The sequence below is a fragment of the Schistocerca americana genome, chromosome 4, assembly GCF_021461395.2.
Source record: "Schistocerca americana isolate TAMUIC-IGC-003095 chromosome 4, iqSchAmer2.1, whole genome shotgun sequence".
Lineage (NCBI taxonomy): Eukaryota > Metazoa > Arthropoda > Insecta > Orthoptera > Acrididae > Schistocerca > Schistocerca americana.
The window spans coordinates 496864166-496880657 of record NC_060122.1 but is presented as its reverse complement, the minus strand read 5'-3'; the positions used below and the strand labels follow the sequence as shown (position 1 = coordinate 496880657).

The 16492-nt window shown below is 37.1% G+C and overlaps 1 protein-coding gene across 1 annotated transcript in view; it reads left to right on the top strand.

The window, feature by feature from the left end:
- LOC124612924 (lon protease homolog, mitochondrial-like) overlaps positions 1–14442 on the top strand; it is a 152767-nt gene extending 138325 nt beyond the window's left edge. The window contains exons 13-17 of the mRNA XM_047141420.1: positions 1387–1476; positions 13139–13304; positions 13589–13794; positions 13932–14096; positions 14188–14442. Coding sequence (XP_046997376.1) covers positions 1387–1476; positions 13139–13304; positions 13589–13794; positions 13932–14096; positions 14188–14358 — 798 coding nt within the window. The 3' untranslated portion in view covers positions 14359–14442. The remainder of the gene's footprint in view (positions 1–1386; positions 1477–13138; positions 13305–13588; positions 13795–13931; positions 14097–14187) is intronic.
- Positions 14443–16492: the final 2050 nt, after the last annotated feature.

The window sequence follows — 16492 nt, the reverse complement described above, 5'->3', positions numbered from 1 at the left end:
TCCAGCACAAATTTATCTGAAATAGGCAGGTGGGAATTGTCTCTCCAGCGTATCCTGCATTCTCGCAATCCCCCTGGCGTAAACCTCTGCTAACCTGTTTCTTTTCCTTCTGTTGTCATTCCTACCACTCTATTCCTGTCCAGATCTTGTACTGCCGTCTCCCACCACTCTTCCTCCCCCCTCCACATGTGGAAATTCTCTATCCCTCTCCCCCCTCTTGTCCTTCCTCTTTCCCCACTGCCTATCCACCCTTATCCTCTTTCTCTCCCTCCTCCCTATCTCCATTTACACCTCAACCATTCTCTGGTTTACCCCTCCCTCTCCCCGCTCTGCCTCTTTCTATATATCTTTTATGGTGTACTTCCACAGAAAACTCCTTTCGTCTTGTTGTGCAGCCACAGAGTCATCTGTCTCTCACACTCCTTCCTTGCACTACACTGCTTGCGTCCTTCCCAACCCCTCCCCACAACCATCAACCCAAGCAAGTACAAACACCAGTCTGCTATAGGTGAATGGTTGCCTTTCCATTACTTTATGTAATGTAATAGTATCGTATAGATTATGTGTGAAATGGATATGGAGTTGTACTGGCTTGAGACTTAATCAGCCAAACACTACTCATATTATACAATACAATTGATGTATTAAGGGACAGTATTTCTGGAAACTGTAAAGTTGACATAGGCATTAATGATTTTTTCTACTTGATGCATACAAAACATGAGACATACTGAGATAGCTGCTAACTGAAGAACATCAAAAGAAATCCAAATAGTTGCAAACATGAAAAGCAAATCAACATGCTCATTTTTGTTTTGCTGTGTATATTTCTTACAAATTCAAAAGACATTGTAACTGCATATGGCTTTCAAAAGACATTGTAACTGCATATGGCTAACCCCCCACTGCCACCCTGCCAACCCCTCCCCCGTAAAACACACACACACACACACACACATAGAGGTAAATTATTCTAGAACAGGAATTTCTGATCATCTGTTTGGCAATCTTAAATTCCTGACACAAAAAAAAGTTGAACTTCAAAAATACAGATGTCCCCTTCTCCCCCTTACACCAACTATTCCATACACAAATCTCCGTTTCGAATCTTGAAGCATATAATACCGCAAAGGAAGAGAAATGTTTGCTGATGGTAAACAAATATCTTTTTCACTGTTATATTTATTCATGGATAAATAGGAAGGGGTGTGTGTGTGTGTGTGTGTGTGTGTGTGTGTGTGTGTGTGTGTGTGTGTGTGCGCATGTAAAACATATTACATTAATAATTTGTAAACAAGCTCCTTCTATATCACTATGATTTGTTACACAACTTGTCTATAGAACAAGTAACTGGGTCAACATTAATTTAAAGTATCTATGTTTCAGATAACTCTTGAAGACAGTTCACTTAATACTTTAATAAAATCGTACTGTAGAGAGAGCGGCGTGCGGAATTTGCAGAAGTACATCGAGAAGGTGAGTGAGTATATTTTGCTAGTTAAGTTTTCCCATGTGAAATTTTGTTTTCAGGAAGGTAAAACATTAATGCATGTAAGTGATATGTACTTAACCATTTAACTAGGGGTTAGTTTTGTAGGGAGCACCATTACATTGGGGAGCCACCTCCAAAGTACTCTTTCTCTTGAAATTTGAACCTCATGTCCAATCATGATGACATCAAAGTAGCCTTTCTCATCTCAGAAACCTCCAAATAAATAACGTTGTTGGCTATGAAAGCAAATGTTTGGGTGGGAGTGTCAGTGTGGCACACAGTTTTAATTCATCAGAAAGCTTCAATGCATGGGTACTTGTCAGAATAATAAAAACACCAACTATCCAAAATAGTATCTTTGTGAGGTGACCACATTGTTCCTGAATGTTCTGTGTCTTTTGTTTGTTACTGTGGTGAAGCAGACTGTTCTGCAGGGCACATGCAATACATATGTAGACTTGATTATTGGTACCTTTGTGGAAACATATGTTAGTCAAAATGGTAGGCTGTTTTGGCTTTAAATCAAGGCAGTCTGTTGGAGATGGGAGCAAGTATTGAACCAGAAGTGTTGAGTGTGATGTTGGCATACATAATATTTGGTAGAACGAAATCAGCCAAAATTAGTCGCGGGTGAATATTAATTCTGTCACTGGGTTCACTGAGCAGTGGAGTGTCACCAAGAGTCTGAAGAGTTGAGGTGACACTAGTAATGTCCAAAATTAATCAGCATCTCAACCAACTTGAAATCTTCATCTGACCCAGCCAGTTCATATATGGCTTCCAGAACTGCCTACTTTCTAATACAAGGTGACCTTGTAATAAGGTGGACTTCACTTTCATAATATTTTATTAGTCGTATTCTTACTCTCCAAGTATAACTACAAGTATTATACGTGCATATAACATTATCTTTTATTGGTGTTATTCAGGAACAAAGGTGCAGTCTTCCACTGTGATAATTCTTCCTCATCTACACTTTTATTCCTTTATTCCTCTTCCGTTTGTGGATTGCAGTCCACATTTCATGTCTGCACAGTAAATTCTCCCAGTTTGTAGATTATCTTCTTCTGTATTTGCTAGAGAAGACCAGCTGTATACAAACTAACAAACAAATATTAGGTGTTCACACTGCCCTTTCCTTGAGGACATGTCTTTTGTTAGGGCTCAGTCATTAATTCCTCTTTAAAAAATTAACATCAAGGCATTAGAAGTCGTCATCAATAACAGTATTGCATAGCAATGTTCAGTGAGTGAACTGATGACATTCAAGCAAAAATTTTGTAATAATCACCCCAGGACATGCAGTACTTCTACACCCCAACCTCGGCATCTCACTTATTGGATGAAAATGTCATGGTTCTTTACACTTGTCAATTATCAGGATTTTCTCAACATGGAAATTCATTCATGTCCGAACAATCCTTGACACAGGAAAATCCTTTTCTGACCTTATTTGTCCAATAGCATTCCTCCCCCATATGATAAAAATGTAACCAGCTACTTCTGCTACATGCACCCCTGCATTAAACCCAAAGCAGACAATATATCCCAAGTGTTATTCCGCTTACAACTATTTTATAACACTTAAACAACTTTCATGAAACTGAAGTATGCAAAATCTACTGTATGACAAGTACTATAACTTTAAGTAGGGAAATGACACATGATAAATACACATCTAGCAATTTACACGCCTTGTATAACTGCACAGTGTTCACTCGATTTATCAAAGTTATTTTGCGCAGAAAATCAAACTACAAGAAGAAACAATTTAATACTATAGTAAGAAACACTTTAATGCTGACAATGTGAGAGCAGAAATGTGCTGAAGTCTGCCACGCTGCTGTCATCTGTCCAGGTGTCAAGGCACCTGTCGATGGGTGGCCGGTGGTCACTGTTGAGTGAGGAAAATCGCACGCAAAAGCTGTTGTGGTCTTGACACACAGTTATGAGGTTTTGCTAATATTGGTTGAAATGTGCCAAGTTATTTTTGGTATATAATTTGCCAATTATATATTTGGTCACTGTTGTTAATTAATTTCTGACATGGTGTATGATTCACTGTCAGAATTTACCAGTATGTCTTCTGTGTATTCAGACTTTGTCACTACTGTAACTTCATCTGTGCTAGCTGCACTCTTACGAAATGACACTAAACTCTTCTTTGACATGTATGCATGTATTGCCTCTTGTTGTTACACACATAAGAACATTTCATTTATACATGATTTACAGGTTGCAATGTAAAAAGCATGTCATGACATTCCGTGTAACCCATATGACATTCCTTGTAATCCATAAGACTATTGGACAAACTCTTTAGACTCAGCACATCTATCGTGACAATGCTGATGTGACAATCCTCTCTTCCATGGACCCTCAGTGCACTTCCTAGGCGAGATGGCGGTGGCATGGAGTAAACTTCCTAACAGCAAGTGCCACAGTACACAGACAACTATCCACATCACCCTGACTGGTGGATAAACTGTGTCTGTTCCAACTCGTGAAGATGCATGTAAGAAATACACAAATTCTCCCCACAGAATACCAATCAAAATGGCATACATAACTGACATGAAAACATACTCCCAAAAGTCACGAACATCAGTCATGGTATACCACATCACTTTCCTTGAAGTGATATTTACACTTCATATCCTCCCATTGAGACAAATGATGTCATGACATTTCTGTCATCTAAATAAACAAAGGATTTTCTTGAGTATTGAGTTAGAACAAACTTTTTATTTTCTAACATTGAATAGTTACATAAGTGGAACCATATACAAATTTCACTTTTGAGATATTAAATGTTCCTTTACAGTATTTATTTTATGAAATCCTTTACAATTGCAACATAGTACCATCATTTATATTTTACATGTGGCTTATCCACATAGACTGATATTCATTAATCCCTGTGTTATATTTTCCACTGAGTAACTTGGGTTGAATGTACCTCAGTGCCTTCATTAGTCATTTAGTCCTTCCTTATGAAATGTCATCCACATCTGAAGCTATAGCCACTGCAGTCAGTGACTAGGAACTGATTGTACTTAATTTCTTTTGATGTTATCTGCTTGAATTACTCACCCAGAAGAACGGCAAACAAGTTGCCTAGGTATTTTATATGGATTTAACTCCATCATCTTATAACACCTTATTCGAATTCTGCACGTGTACTCAATTGTGCACACAGTTACTTAAACTTTTTTTCAAAGTAATTAATTCCTCATTGTGCATTGCATTTCGTGAGGTAAATCATATTTAAATGTTTCGGTCATAAATTATTTATGCTTTTTGTCAATTTTTCTCTATTCAAGGACTAGTCAGCAAGAGAATTTCTAATTCAGTAATATATTGAGGATAATTATTTATAACTGGGCCCTGTTTACTTGTATGTGATGTAATGATCAGTTATTATTGCTTATGTAATCTTTTATCTACATTGTCAGGAGGTTATGGGTGCATGCTACACTCTGGTGGTCCTATTAAAACAGGTTTTACTTAAATGGATAACTGAAGGATGTTTGTGATGGAAATTATTGCATATGGAAAGAGAGATGATAGTCATGGTACTCCAGTTAGAAAAGACAGAAAGGAAAAAAGAGAACTAGGAACTTGGGGAACAAAGAAGAAAAGAATCTGTACTCCAAAGACAGATACCCATCCCACACACCACCCCAAAGACCCCTTCCTTAGAGGTAGTTCACCGGGAGGCCTGGAGGATAAAGATATATGCTGATTCTACAGAACAGACTATCCCGATTCACCTCCACAGGCCCTGGAAATGGTCTTCGATGCCCTACTATTGATATTTTGTGGAGAGAGTAGTGGTGCAGTGATAGCCTCTGTACTGCTCACTAACTTAAATGTCTGGGAAAATTCTGACTTACAAACTTTACCTCTTACTGGATCTCTACCTCCAGCAATTAAGATAGGCAAGTCTTAGTCATAGTTACAGTCACATCCACTACAAAAGTCGTATCAGCCCAACCATTATGCTTATGCAATCACAAAAGGTACAAAAATCCCTAGCATAAATTTCTTAGCAAACAAGCTTACTGTTAACCCTGTGAAAAATATGCAGTCCACTACAAAATATGCAAAAGTATATTTGTGTATTACACCATCACAAAGCACCATAAAAAAATCCAATGGTGCAGTATCGTTGGCCTACTTTTTTACGAGATGGTTTTGCTAGACAATGCAGACTGAGTGGGCTGGCGCAATGGTTAGCACACTGGACTTGCATTTGGGAGGATGACGGTTCAAACCCAGCTCCAGCCATTCTGATTTAGGTTTTCCTGGATTTCCCAAAATCACTTCAGGCATATGCCGGGATGGTTCCTTTGACAAACAGCATGGCCTATTTCCTTCCCCTTCCTTCCCTAATCTGAGATTGTACCCCGTGTCTAATGACCTTGTTGTTGACTGGACGTAAAAACTAATCTCCTCCTCCTCCTCCGAGACATTGTAGAACATTCAGAGGTATCTAATACCTTAGTTTGTTGCTGCACCACCACTTACCCAGAGAAGTTACGCGTGTAGGACAACTCGCATCCTTTTTTGTTGCTTCAACTGAACATTATCTACTGATTGTTTGTCACCCTACAATTCCCTTCTAAAGCTCAGATACTTGGGCTGATATTGAAAATCTAGCTTCAAGCTCAGGTAAAGTAATCTACATTACAACTTTGGAGTAAGCTTCAAAAATGAATGGTATTCTCCTTTTATAGGAACTGTCAAATACATATCTTTATGCAGAAAGATACTCTCAAATAATATTTAATTTCTACAGCGATATATGTTGTTACATTCTCCATTGTGGTGTGGTTCTTCCAGCTATTTGTCCATCCATACACTTGACAATTACTTCAATTTATGTACAAAAGTTCATACGTAACTACCAACCACTTTTATTATAAATTTACTATGATGCTGCAGTTTCAGATGGCCCTATTTGAGTTGCATTAGGCATTAGAAACTAAAACTATCTGTTAGCACCTCAGATCATCATACTTCATGGGGGTACTACCGATCTCTCTTCCCCTGTTCAATGTGACGTCACTAACAGCCATAGTTTGCATGCCATCTGCTCACAAAGTTTTTATATTATTTATTTAATATGGTATACTTAACCTTTGCAATATATGTAGTATGTAAAAGTATCCAATATCCCAGGATTTTAATAATTGAATAATTATGCTTCTAAGCTTAGTTTGGGACGGGTTTTTTTTTTTTATGTCATGCCTGCAACATTTACCTGCAGTGGAGATGACAGTTGATTAATATACCGTTACATCACATCATCTCCCCTGTTACCTTTTGAAGAGGAGAGACACTTTTTTAATCACCTTTATGTGATACCAATACCTAGAGCAGGCTCTGTAAACATAAGAAATGTCAATTATAACCCATTTAATCAAAAATTTCTGGGTTATCCTTCATGATATAGGTCATGTAAATTAGTCAAAATGGCTAGACTGATTCCTCTTCATTATGGCTCAGGAACACATTGCCACTCACATAGTATTTATCCTTTATGTGTTTCACTGATGCTAGATAATATCTATGTAATAGTATGTGCATAACTGTACCAATCACTAGAAGACTTACAACAGGACAGTCGAAAGGAAACTCATTTATAGAAAATAGGATGGGAGGAGGAAAAGACACTGCCACATGGAAAATCAGAAATGAAGTAATGTAGTAGATAATTCAGCATTAACGGTCACTGCTCCCTCTAGTCCATACAACACACAGACTCTCCTGAGATCTAAGGCACTTAAATATTATTCCTACATGCAAATGGCATTGAAAACGCACCCCAAAGAGCTTTTCTGGACATATCAGTTGATCACATTTCAGTTTGTTTAATATATGCACAAAGCCATTGACACTCCACTTCAAACATGCCTTTTTTCTTTTAATTTTACTTAAATATCTGAAATTTCTGTTTTTACTTTTCTTGTGTATTTTTTACTGATATTTCTTTTTGAATTATTCCTGAAAGTTGTCCAAGGAAGAAAATTCTTCTGAGTCAGCAGTTTCCCATTTGGTTGCAACCCTTTCCAAATAACTGAGTGCAAAATCAACTTTCTTTGAATCATCCCACCACTTAGGAAGAAACTTGAAAAGTACTCTTGAAAAATAAGTTGTATGAACATCACCGTCCAGTTTAAACATTGGAAACTGTTTTGATAAATTAGTGCCTCCTCCCAGTTGTAATTCCTCTTATCAGTTTTGCTAAGAATACCCGTCTACATTCGTTCTCATTTTCTTAAACTTTTATTTTGTTTTTTTTCGAGTTAGTTCCAGAGTTTCTGAATTTCACCCTTCGTTCTTTCTCCCCAATGGAATAAGATGAACTGACATGATTGTATCTTTTCCTGTACTGCTTGTTCTATTAAATCATTAACCTGCCCCTCCAAACTTGCAAGAGTGGATCCTGCGAGTATAGTTAAATCAGAATCTTTCCCATATTCTAAAATATTTAAGTGGACTTCTGTGTATGATATCTGCCTGTGAACATCAGAAAATTCCTGTTCCACAAAATCTTAATCTGTTTCAGCTCATTATTTATTTCCCCGAATTGTTCATTGACTTTGTTTCTTACCAGGTTACATTGTCTGATTGTAAGTCCTCTTTTAAGTAGACAGAGCAGTTTGTAATGGTGCTATTTTATTGTCAATCTCTTGTATTTTGTTATGCAACACTTAATCTTAAGTTATTGCATGTACACTCTATCGTAACTGCAAATTCGCCCCAAGAGATTTTATGCTAGCATTTATAGTGCCTATATTAGCTTTTTTACAGTTTTATTTTGCATATATCTCTCCAACCTAAGCTTGGATACTAGCATTTAGCTCCTTTATATTGGTGCTGAATTGTGCACTAGAAGTTTTAAACCACTCTTACACACTCACCTCCATGTCTCTCATCACCATGGGCACACAATCACATCAATAATAGATTTATAATTAACTTACCACTGACCCCATAATATTAGTACAGGGTGTATACGACCCAGGACAACCGGGAGACCCGGGAAAAACCCAGGAATTTTTTAGAATTCTGGTAATTTTTCATTGTTTGAGTTTTCAGTTGAATTTTTGTAATTTTGACTGGTAAGAACTGATACTCTAACAAAGGATATTACTATATCCCACTACTGCGGAATAATACTGCAGTAATAAAATGTGAACGAGAGAAAAACGAAAACAAAACTTAACTTTCAAAGGAAATTCGCAATATACAGTAACAAAACTCAGTGCTCATGCAAGCTTCTGCCAACAGTAAACTGTGTCATAGGCTTTAAGAATACTATTCAGTGCTTCATAACAACGAATTGCCTCTGATGAGTGTGACATCACAACTGTTTACATTAGATTCATTTGATCACTTACAAGCGGGCTCATGCCCATACGCAGTTGAGTCGCATATGTCTAGTACCTTTTCTCGCTTCTGCCTACAGAAATGTGACCATTGGCTATGAAGCAGTGGCAGCACGCAGCCAGATGCTACCTCGAAAAATTTTACTGGTGCGCCAAAGCTGCCAGATTCATGCATTCGCAGTGGGCCCGGATCTTTAGAGGGGGGTGGGGGTTAATTCATATTCTTTAGGAAAAAAAACCTTGTTTCACAAAGCTCCTAGCATCCAGCGCACGTTGGTCTATCGATTATTCATATGATTTTAAACCCATCCCTGTTGGTTTTTAAACATTTCTGAATGCTTGCATAGTGTACGTGATGTCTCTGACAGGGGAATCCTCGTCCCATCTAGAAATAAACTTTCCCACCCACAGAGAGGGATGGGGCTATACGAGTTGAGCGGAATAAAACTGAACGGATGAATGCCAGTCACTTTTTGTTTATGTGCTTGACTGAGTTTGCGAATGATCAGCATTGTCATAATTACTAGCGAAATCCATAAATTCAGACTACTAGAGTGGAAATAAATGACTAACAGGAATAATAGGTAAGAAAGATTACATATTATTTTCTCGGTGTATCCAAGACAGTGAAATTTTGACAGAAAATTTTTGGACACGTCACTACACTAGTAAGGTCCAGTTGTACAGTCCCTGGCCAGCAGCCACTTAAGTTATATTCTGGGAGTAGCACGGAAAACACATTGTGCGAACATGTAATAACGCCTACCGGAGAGTAATTGTGGGATAACTAAACTGATGATTGTGGCAGGATTAGTGGAGTTAACTGGAGAATAAGTTTTGACAATGACAGGAATAGTTACAGAATTAGTGATGACAAGATTGTTTGTTAGAACAAGGAAGGAGAAGAAACAGGGACATCACACAAATTATGAATGAACATGTTGTTGTTGTTGTTGTTGTTGTTGTGGTGGTCTTCAGTCCTGAGACTGGATTGATGCAGCTCTCCATGCTACTCTATCCTGTGCAAGCTTTTTCATCTCCCAGTACCTACTGCAACCTACATCCTTCTGAATCTGCTTAGTGTATTCATCTCTTGGTCTCCCTCTACGATTTTTACCCTCCACGCTGCCCTCCAATGAACATAATGATCCCAAATTTATATGAAAATTTCGTACTACTGCTTTTCAATCACATGCTTGAGAAACTGGAGCGTATGAATGAAATGTAAAACTACTTCCTAACATAAAGCTTTTTGATTGTAGTAGGCCCAGTAGCCATTTGATGTTAGTACTTTGTGAATTAAGTTCTGTCATGTTATAAAAACGACCTTTTGTGCCAAAAGTCATGTTTATTTGGTGTGTGTTACAATTGCTGCAATATTAGAAATGCCTATTTTGTTTTATTTGCCAGACAGTGACAAAATAGACTTAATCAGATAGAGAAACCACACCAGTCTTGGGTACTATTTGTATTAACAGCGTTTTTGGTATTAGACAACGACATTTCGATTTTTCATATAGCTAAACGTTTGACAAACTTTGTAGAGGCTATAGATTCTTTTGCAGAAAGGAAAGCACGCCATGTAAAGCTGTAGCAACATAACAGAGAAAAAAAAAAATGCTAGGACCTAAGGATTGATGAAATGTGTACTGTCTTGTGTGTCTCTTGTCTTTACTGGTTTTATGTATTCTGTATTTCATTTTATGTTGCACAAAACAGCAAGTTAAGAAATTTGGCTTTTTATTAATCTTTTCCATGAGAGAGTCGATTTATTTGAAATGAAGTGTTTATTCCACACTATTGGCTAGTTTCAACTGTTCGCTGCATTTCAAGCGCATGTTTTCATCTTCTAGTACTTATGGCATTATGCCATAATAAAGAGCCAAACACGAGATAATACTGTACTAGTACTCCAAGAGAATTTGCATCCAGAAAACCACACTGAAAAGCTTAATATCAGGTCAAGGCCTACTTCATTGGGAATTTGGACATGCAAGTGTGCACTTTAGTACGGTTCATGAAATTCTGATGCCCTTCGAGTGTCCTCTGATGTCTTATTTTTCTTATGGCATAATGTGAGATCTTTTAATGTTTTACACATACGAACATACGGGCTTCCTACGTCATCATAGCTGCGCAAGCGTGGTTGCGCCTGTTATCTGGCACTCTCTGGTGACTGCTAAAACAAACCTATTGCTAACAGGTTGCTGGAAAATATTTGGAATGGTGGTTTGAAAAGTGTTACTAACAAAGTATTCTTCCTTTTACACAAAATGAACTATGTGGGAGAATATATGATGAATTTCTTAATTTCAGAGCATTTGACTCTCATTAAAAAAAAAAAAAAAAAAAAAAACCCCAACAACTCTTTGATGACAAGCCATTTAGAAGAATTTTGAGCCCAGAAGATCAGATATTTATGTTGTCATTAAAAATTGAGCTATGACTGACTTGCAAAAGTGCATCACAGTCTCAATTTCTATGCTTCAGAAAGTAACATGTGGTGATTGGTGGAATTCGAATTTATACTTTCGTAGTACGAAAATAAGCAGAGTACATGTTACTGCACATCAAAGATGTTTCCAAAACGTGTTTTTTTCCCCATGAGTTTTGTTTTTGAAAGCGCCAGGAAATTCTATGCCGGTATATAAAACCATAACCATTCAAAGGGTTTACAGTTCCGAGGGAAAGTATAATGTCACTTAACTGACCCAGGTGAAAGTGTATTTTTAACTGAGAAATCCGGGAAAAATCCGGGAAATTTTTTTCCTTGCCCTCGTATACACCCTCTGTTAACTGTCACAGTATATTTCCATACTCTATGAGGCAAAATTAATAACTTTAATTATCAAACATTCATAACTACTACATAACACACCACCACCGCAGTTAACAAACAAGGAGTTAGTGCAGCTCACACTCATAACGTCACAATACAGACTGGTAGCTGAAGTAACATTACCAGCTAGATGCGTTGTTGACATTTGGTGTGCGGGTTGAGCTGCCCTTGCTGATGAGCCAGATGAGCCAGACACACTTCTTGAGTGAGAATATGTGACAAATTTAATAATGAGTAGCCAACAAATTTTATTTCTTGTGAGATTCCCTGCCTCCAGGAGTTTGTGCTCTCACAAGCATGACTGATGCAAAAGGCCTGTGTCAGGGTGCTAGACCCCAGTTGTCAGCTGTCAGGCTCTAGCTCCCTGAGACAGGGTGTTTGCACTACAGGGCTAGGACTTTGTCAAAAGCTGTAATATCTTTCAGATTTTTTCATTGTGCCTGTCTGTGACACAGTGCCTCCTCTGTATGGTGAGAAGCCATCTGTCCTTTTCATATTGTTGTTTTCCACTGTCTGATTTTGTGTACTACATTAGAATTTTATGAATAAACTAAGCATCCGATTTAAAGTGACTGGTGGTATATTCACACAGAAATGTGGATCATACACATTACACTCTGAATAAATGTTATGGAAATGATAGTCTGTGACAAGTGTTGTGAAACAAAAGTACCGGTCAGTGGTTGTTGTACTTCGCTGGGCATTGGTGTGTAGATGTGTAATATGTGACAGCACTCCACTTGTAAGTCTACTAGTGTGTGTGTTATTACTTCCTTCCCTGTTTATTTCTCAGGTGTAACTATGATGTTTTGTGGTACATAAATGTCTTGCATAATTTGGCTATAATGCCATTCTCTTCATAATTTCCTAATGATGTTTGTATTGTGAAATATAGTAAGCTTTTTCAGTATGTAAAGCTCTTTACATTAAGCTGCACATTAATAGCTACTGTTTCACACATAGACTAACAACAAGATTCTTTCTTGTGTAACTAAATAAGATGACACAACGGTTGAGACACTGGGCCAGCATTCAGACTGAGAGAAGTTCAAATCTCAGATGAACTGTCCCAATATAGGTTTTCCATTGCTTGTTTAAGTCATACAAGGAATCACTGGGATGATATTTTAAAGAAGGCCATAGCCAGTTTACCTGATACGTGGCCTGTTTGAGTTTGTATTCTATCTATTATGACTTGTAGACAGATTTTATTCCTTGATAATTTTTCCTTGTCTCATGGGAGCAAGTGTCATTTTTTAGAAGTGCTTACATTGTCATTTTAACCAGAAAATTTTGTTGTGTGTCTTGTGTGACAGACGTAAACAAGTACTTTTTCCACTAATTGTGTGTCTTAATTTCTTATTGTATCCATTTGCTTTTAACATATACATTTCAGTAAATTATTAACAGGTTCTTCGCAAAGTAGCATTCAAGATTGTCAGGAAGGAAGCAGAAAAAGTGAACGTTACACCAGAGAACTTAGCAGAATTTGTTGGTAAACCTGTGTTCACTCATGATCGTTTATATGATGTCACACCTCCAGGTGTAGTCATGGGTCTGGCATGGACAGCGATGGGTATGTAGCTGTGTAATGAATTTCTTATTTCAACAGTTTCCCTATCTTATCAGGCACTTCGATACAATCTTCATTATTTTATGGTGTATTATATGTACCATAACAAATACACACAGAATGATGAGAACATTAATCACCATAGTTCTTATTTGAAATGCATTCAGTTCTGATTAACCAATATTTTGCATCATTTCAGTCAGTTGTAGATGGAAATAATATCAATTTGAGAGAGAGAGAGAGATTCTGAGTCTGCACATGTCTGTTATCATGTAATTGTATTTCAGGGGGATCGACATTGTTCATTGAGACTATGACACGTAGGCCACCAGACACTGATGGTGAGGGATCATTGGAACTAACTGGTCACTTGGGAGATGTCATGAAAGAATCAGCTCGCATTGCCCTGACCGTTGCACGACATTTTGTTGCAAATGATGAAGCAGCTAAAAAGTTCCTCAATTCAAGTCACCTTCATCTTCACGTACCAGAAGTGAGTATTTTCAGAGTGTCTTAAGTTACTCACTGAGAATGGGACATTTCTGTTTTGGACTGGTAGTAGTTATCTGTTATATCTTACACTGAATGATATCTTAAAATTTCAGCATTTTAGTATCTATTTGTTTGCAGGGAGCAACACCAAAAGATGGACCAAGTGCGGGCTGTACAATTGTCACAGCATTGATCTCCTTAGCAAAAAATACTCCTGTTCGACAGGATGTAGCTATGACAGGCGAAGTGTCTCTCACAGGCAAAATATTGCCAGTTGGTGGTATTAAAGAGAAAACCATTGCGGTATGTATCTGAAGCATTACCTCAACAATAAGATTTTTTGTGAGATGGGTGGTAAATAAAAACTGAATACTTGTTTAATTTCTCATTACAGGCAAAAAGGGCAGGGGTGAAATGTATTATCCTGCCAGATGAAAATAAGAAAGACTTCAACGACCTTGCCAAATATATAACTGATGGGCTTGAAGTTCATTTTGTAAATCATTATAAGGATGTTTTTCCAATTGTTTTTCCAGAGGCAAATGCCAGTACAGCTTCTGTATGAATGTATTGTGCGTAACTCTTTATACGTATATATACTGTAATATATGTGAAATAAAATGTTATTTTTTGTTTATATACAAAGAAACTGAGTGTTTTTTAATGTATGAAATGTTTAATGGTAAACATTTTACCATATTTGTAATTAATTTTGTGAGAAGTCGGAATAAAAAATGAAGAACTGGATACTCCAGTCGTGAGTATATGTAAAAGGAATAGTTAACAAATCTTAAGAAATAAGTAAACTATTCTGTTTTGTTGCCCTCTTGATTAAAACCTTTTTTTCAGTGTTGCACATATGTTGTAATCCTTTGCATCCTAATGCTTTGAACAGAGGGTTCCAGTTAAGCTGTGCTTTGTTATTGTAAAACTTTTCCGAAAGCCAAAAAAAGATGGACTTAAGTGTTGATTCACTGAAAGAGTGTAATAGGAAGAATGATGTGGAAGTCTTGCTCGGTTCTTTCAATTTGACATCTGTCATTAATTTTCCTACTCGGGTAGTAAAGAACAGCAGTACATTGACAAATAACACTTTTATAGATCAAGATAAGTTTAAAAACATAAATTCTTGTCCTGTTGAGAATGGCCTTTCTGATCATGGTGCTCAGCTGGTTACAGTATCTGACATAGCTCCATTCAGTAATTCAAAACTACCCTCCAAAGTTATGCATTCAATTAATGATTCAAGAATTAGAAATTTCAGAGAAAATCTTCAGCAGTTAGACTGGGATGAGGTGTACAAGGAACCCGATGCTAATTTAAAATATAACTTACTTCATGATACACTTGTAAGAGAATTTGAAGACTGTTTCCCCAAGAAAGTAGTTAAATCTAATTATAGGAAACCATGCAAAAAACCTTGGCTTACTAAAGGAATAAAAATATCTTGTAACCACAAAAGGGAACTGTATCTAACAACAAGAAAGAGTAATGATCCAGAAACAGCCAAATATTATAAAAACTACTGTGCTACATTAAGAAAGGTCATTAACAAGTCCAGAAGCATGTGCATCATGTATGAGATTAATACCTCTGATAACAAAATCAAAACAATTTGGAATATTATTTCAAGGGAGACAGGGCAACCAAGAGTACAGGATGACGACATTACCATCAAAGCGAATGGAAACTTGGCAAACAACAAGCTGGAAGTCGAAAACATTTTGAATAATCATTTTTTAAATGTTGTAGAGAAAATAAGATCTAAATGTTCATTAGGAGAAGCAAGGCAGTTACGGGAAGAGGCCTTACCCACACCATTTGATACAACTGAAATTCCACCCGCCTTTCCTTCTGAAATTAGGAAGATAATAAACTCTCTAAAGAATAAAAGCTCACTTGTAATGGATGTCATTTCCAGCAGGATAATAAAAGCTTGTTCCCAAGAGATAAGTGGGATTCTTAGCCACATATGTAATAGCTCTCTGAAGCAGGGTATTTTCCCAGATAGACTGAAGTATGCCATTGTTAAACCACTGCATAAAAAATGGGATACGTCTGATGTCAACAACTACTGCCCAGTCTCTCTTCTGACTGCCTTATCCAAAATTCTTGAAAAAGTAATGTATTGTAGAGTAGCTTCACACCTTTGTAAAAATAAAGTTTTAACAAAATGTCAGTTTGGTTTCCAGAAAGGTTTTTCAATGGAAAATGCTATACATTCTTTCACTAATGAAATATTAAATGCTCTGAGTAACCGGAAGTCACCTGTTGGGATTTTTTGTGATCTCTCAAAGGTTTTTGATTGTGTAAATCATGAAATACTTCTAGATAAGCTCAAGTACTGTGGTATGAATGGGACAGTGCTCAAATGAAATCATACCTAGCTGGAAGAGTGCAGAAACTTGAAGTAAGCAGTTCACATAATAACTGGTGATTTCTCAAACTGGGGATCAATCAAGAATGGGGTGCCGCAAGTTTCGGTCTTGGGTCCTCTGCTATTGTTAATATACATTAATGACTTGCCATTCTATATTCACGAAGATGCAAAGCTGGTACTTTTTGCTGATGATACAAGTATAACTATCCCACCCAACAGACAAAAATTAACTGATGAAATTGTAAACGATGTTTTTCAGAAAATCATTAACTGGTTCTCTGCAAATGGTCTCTCATTAAACTTTGACAAAACACATTAT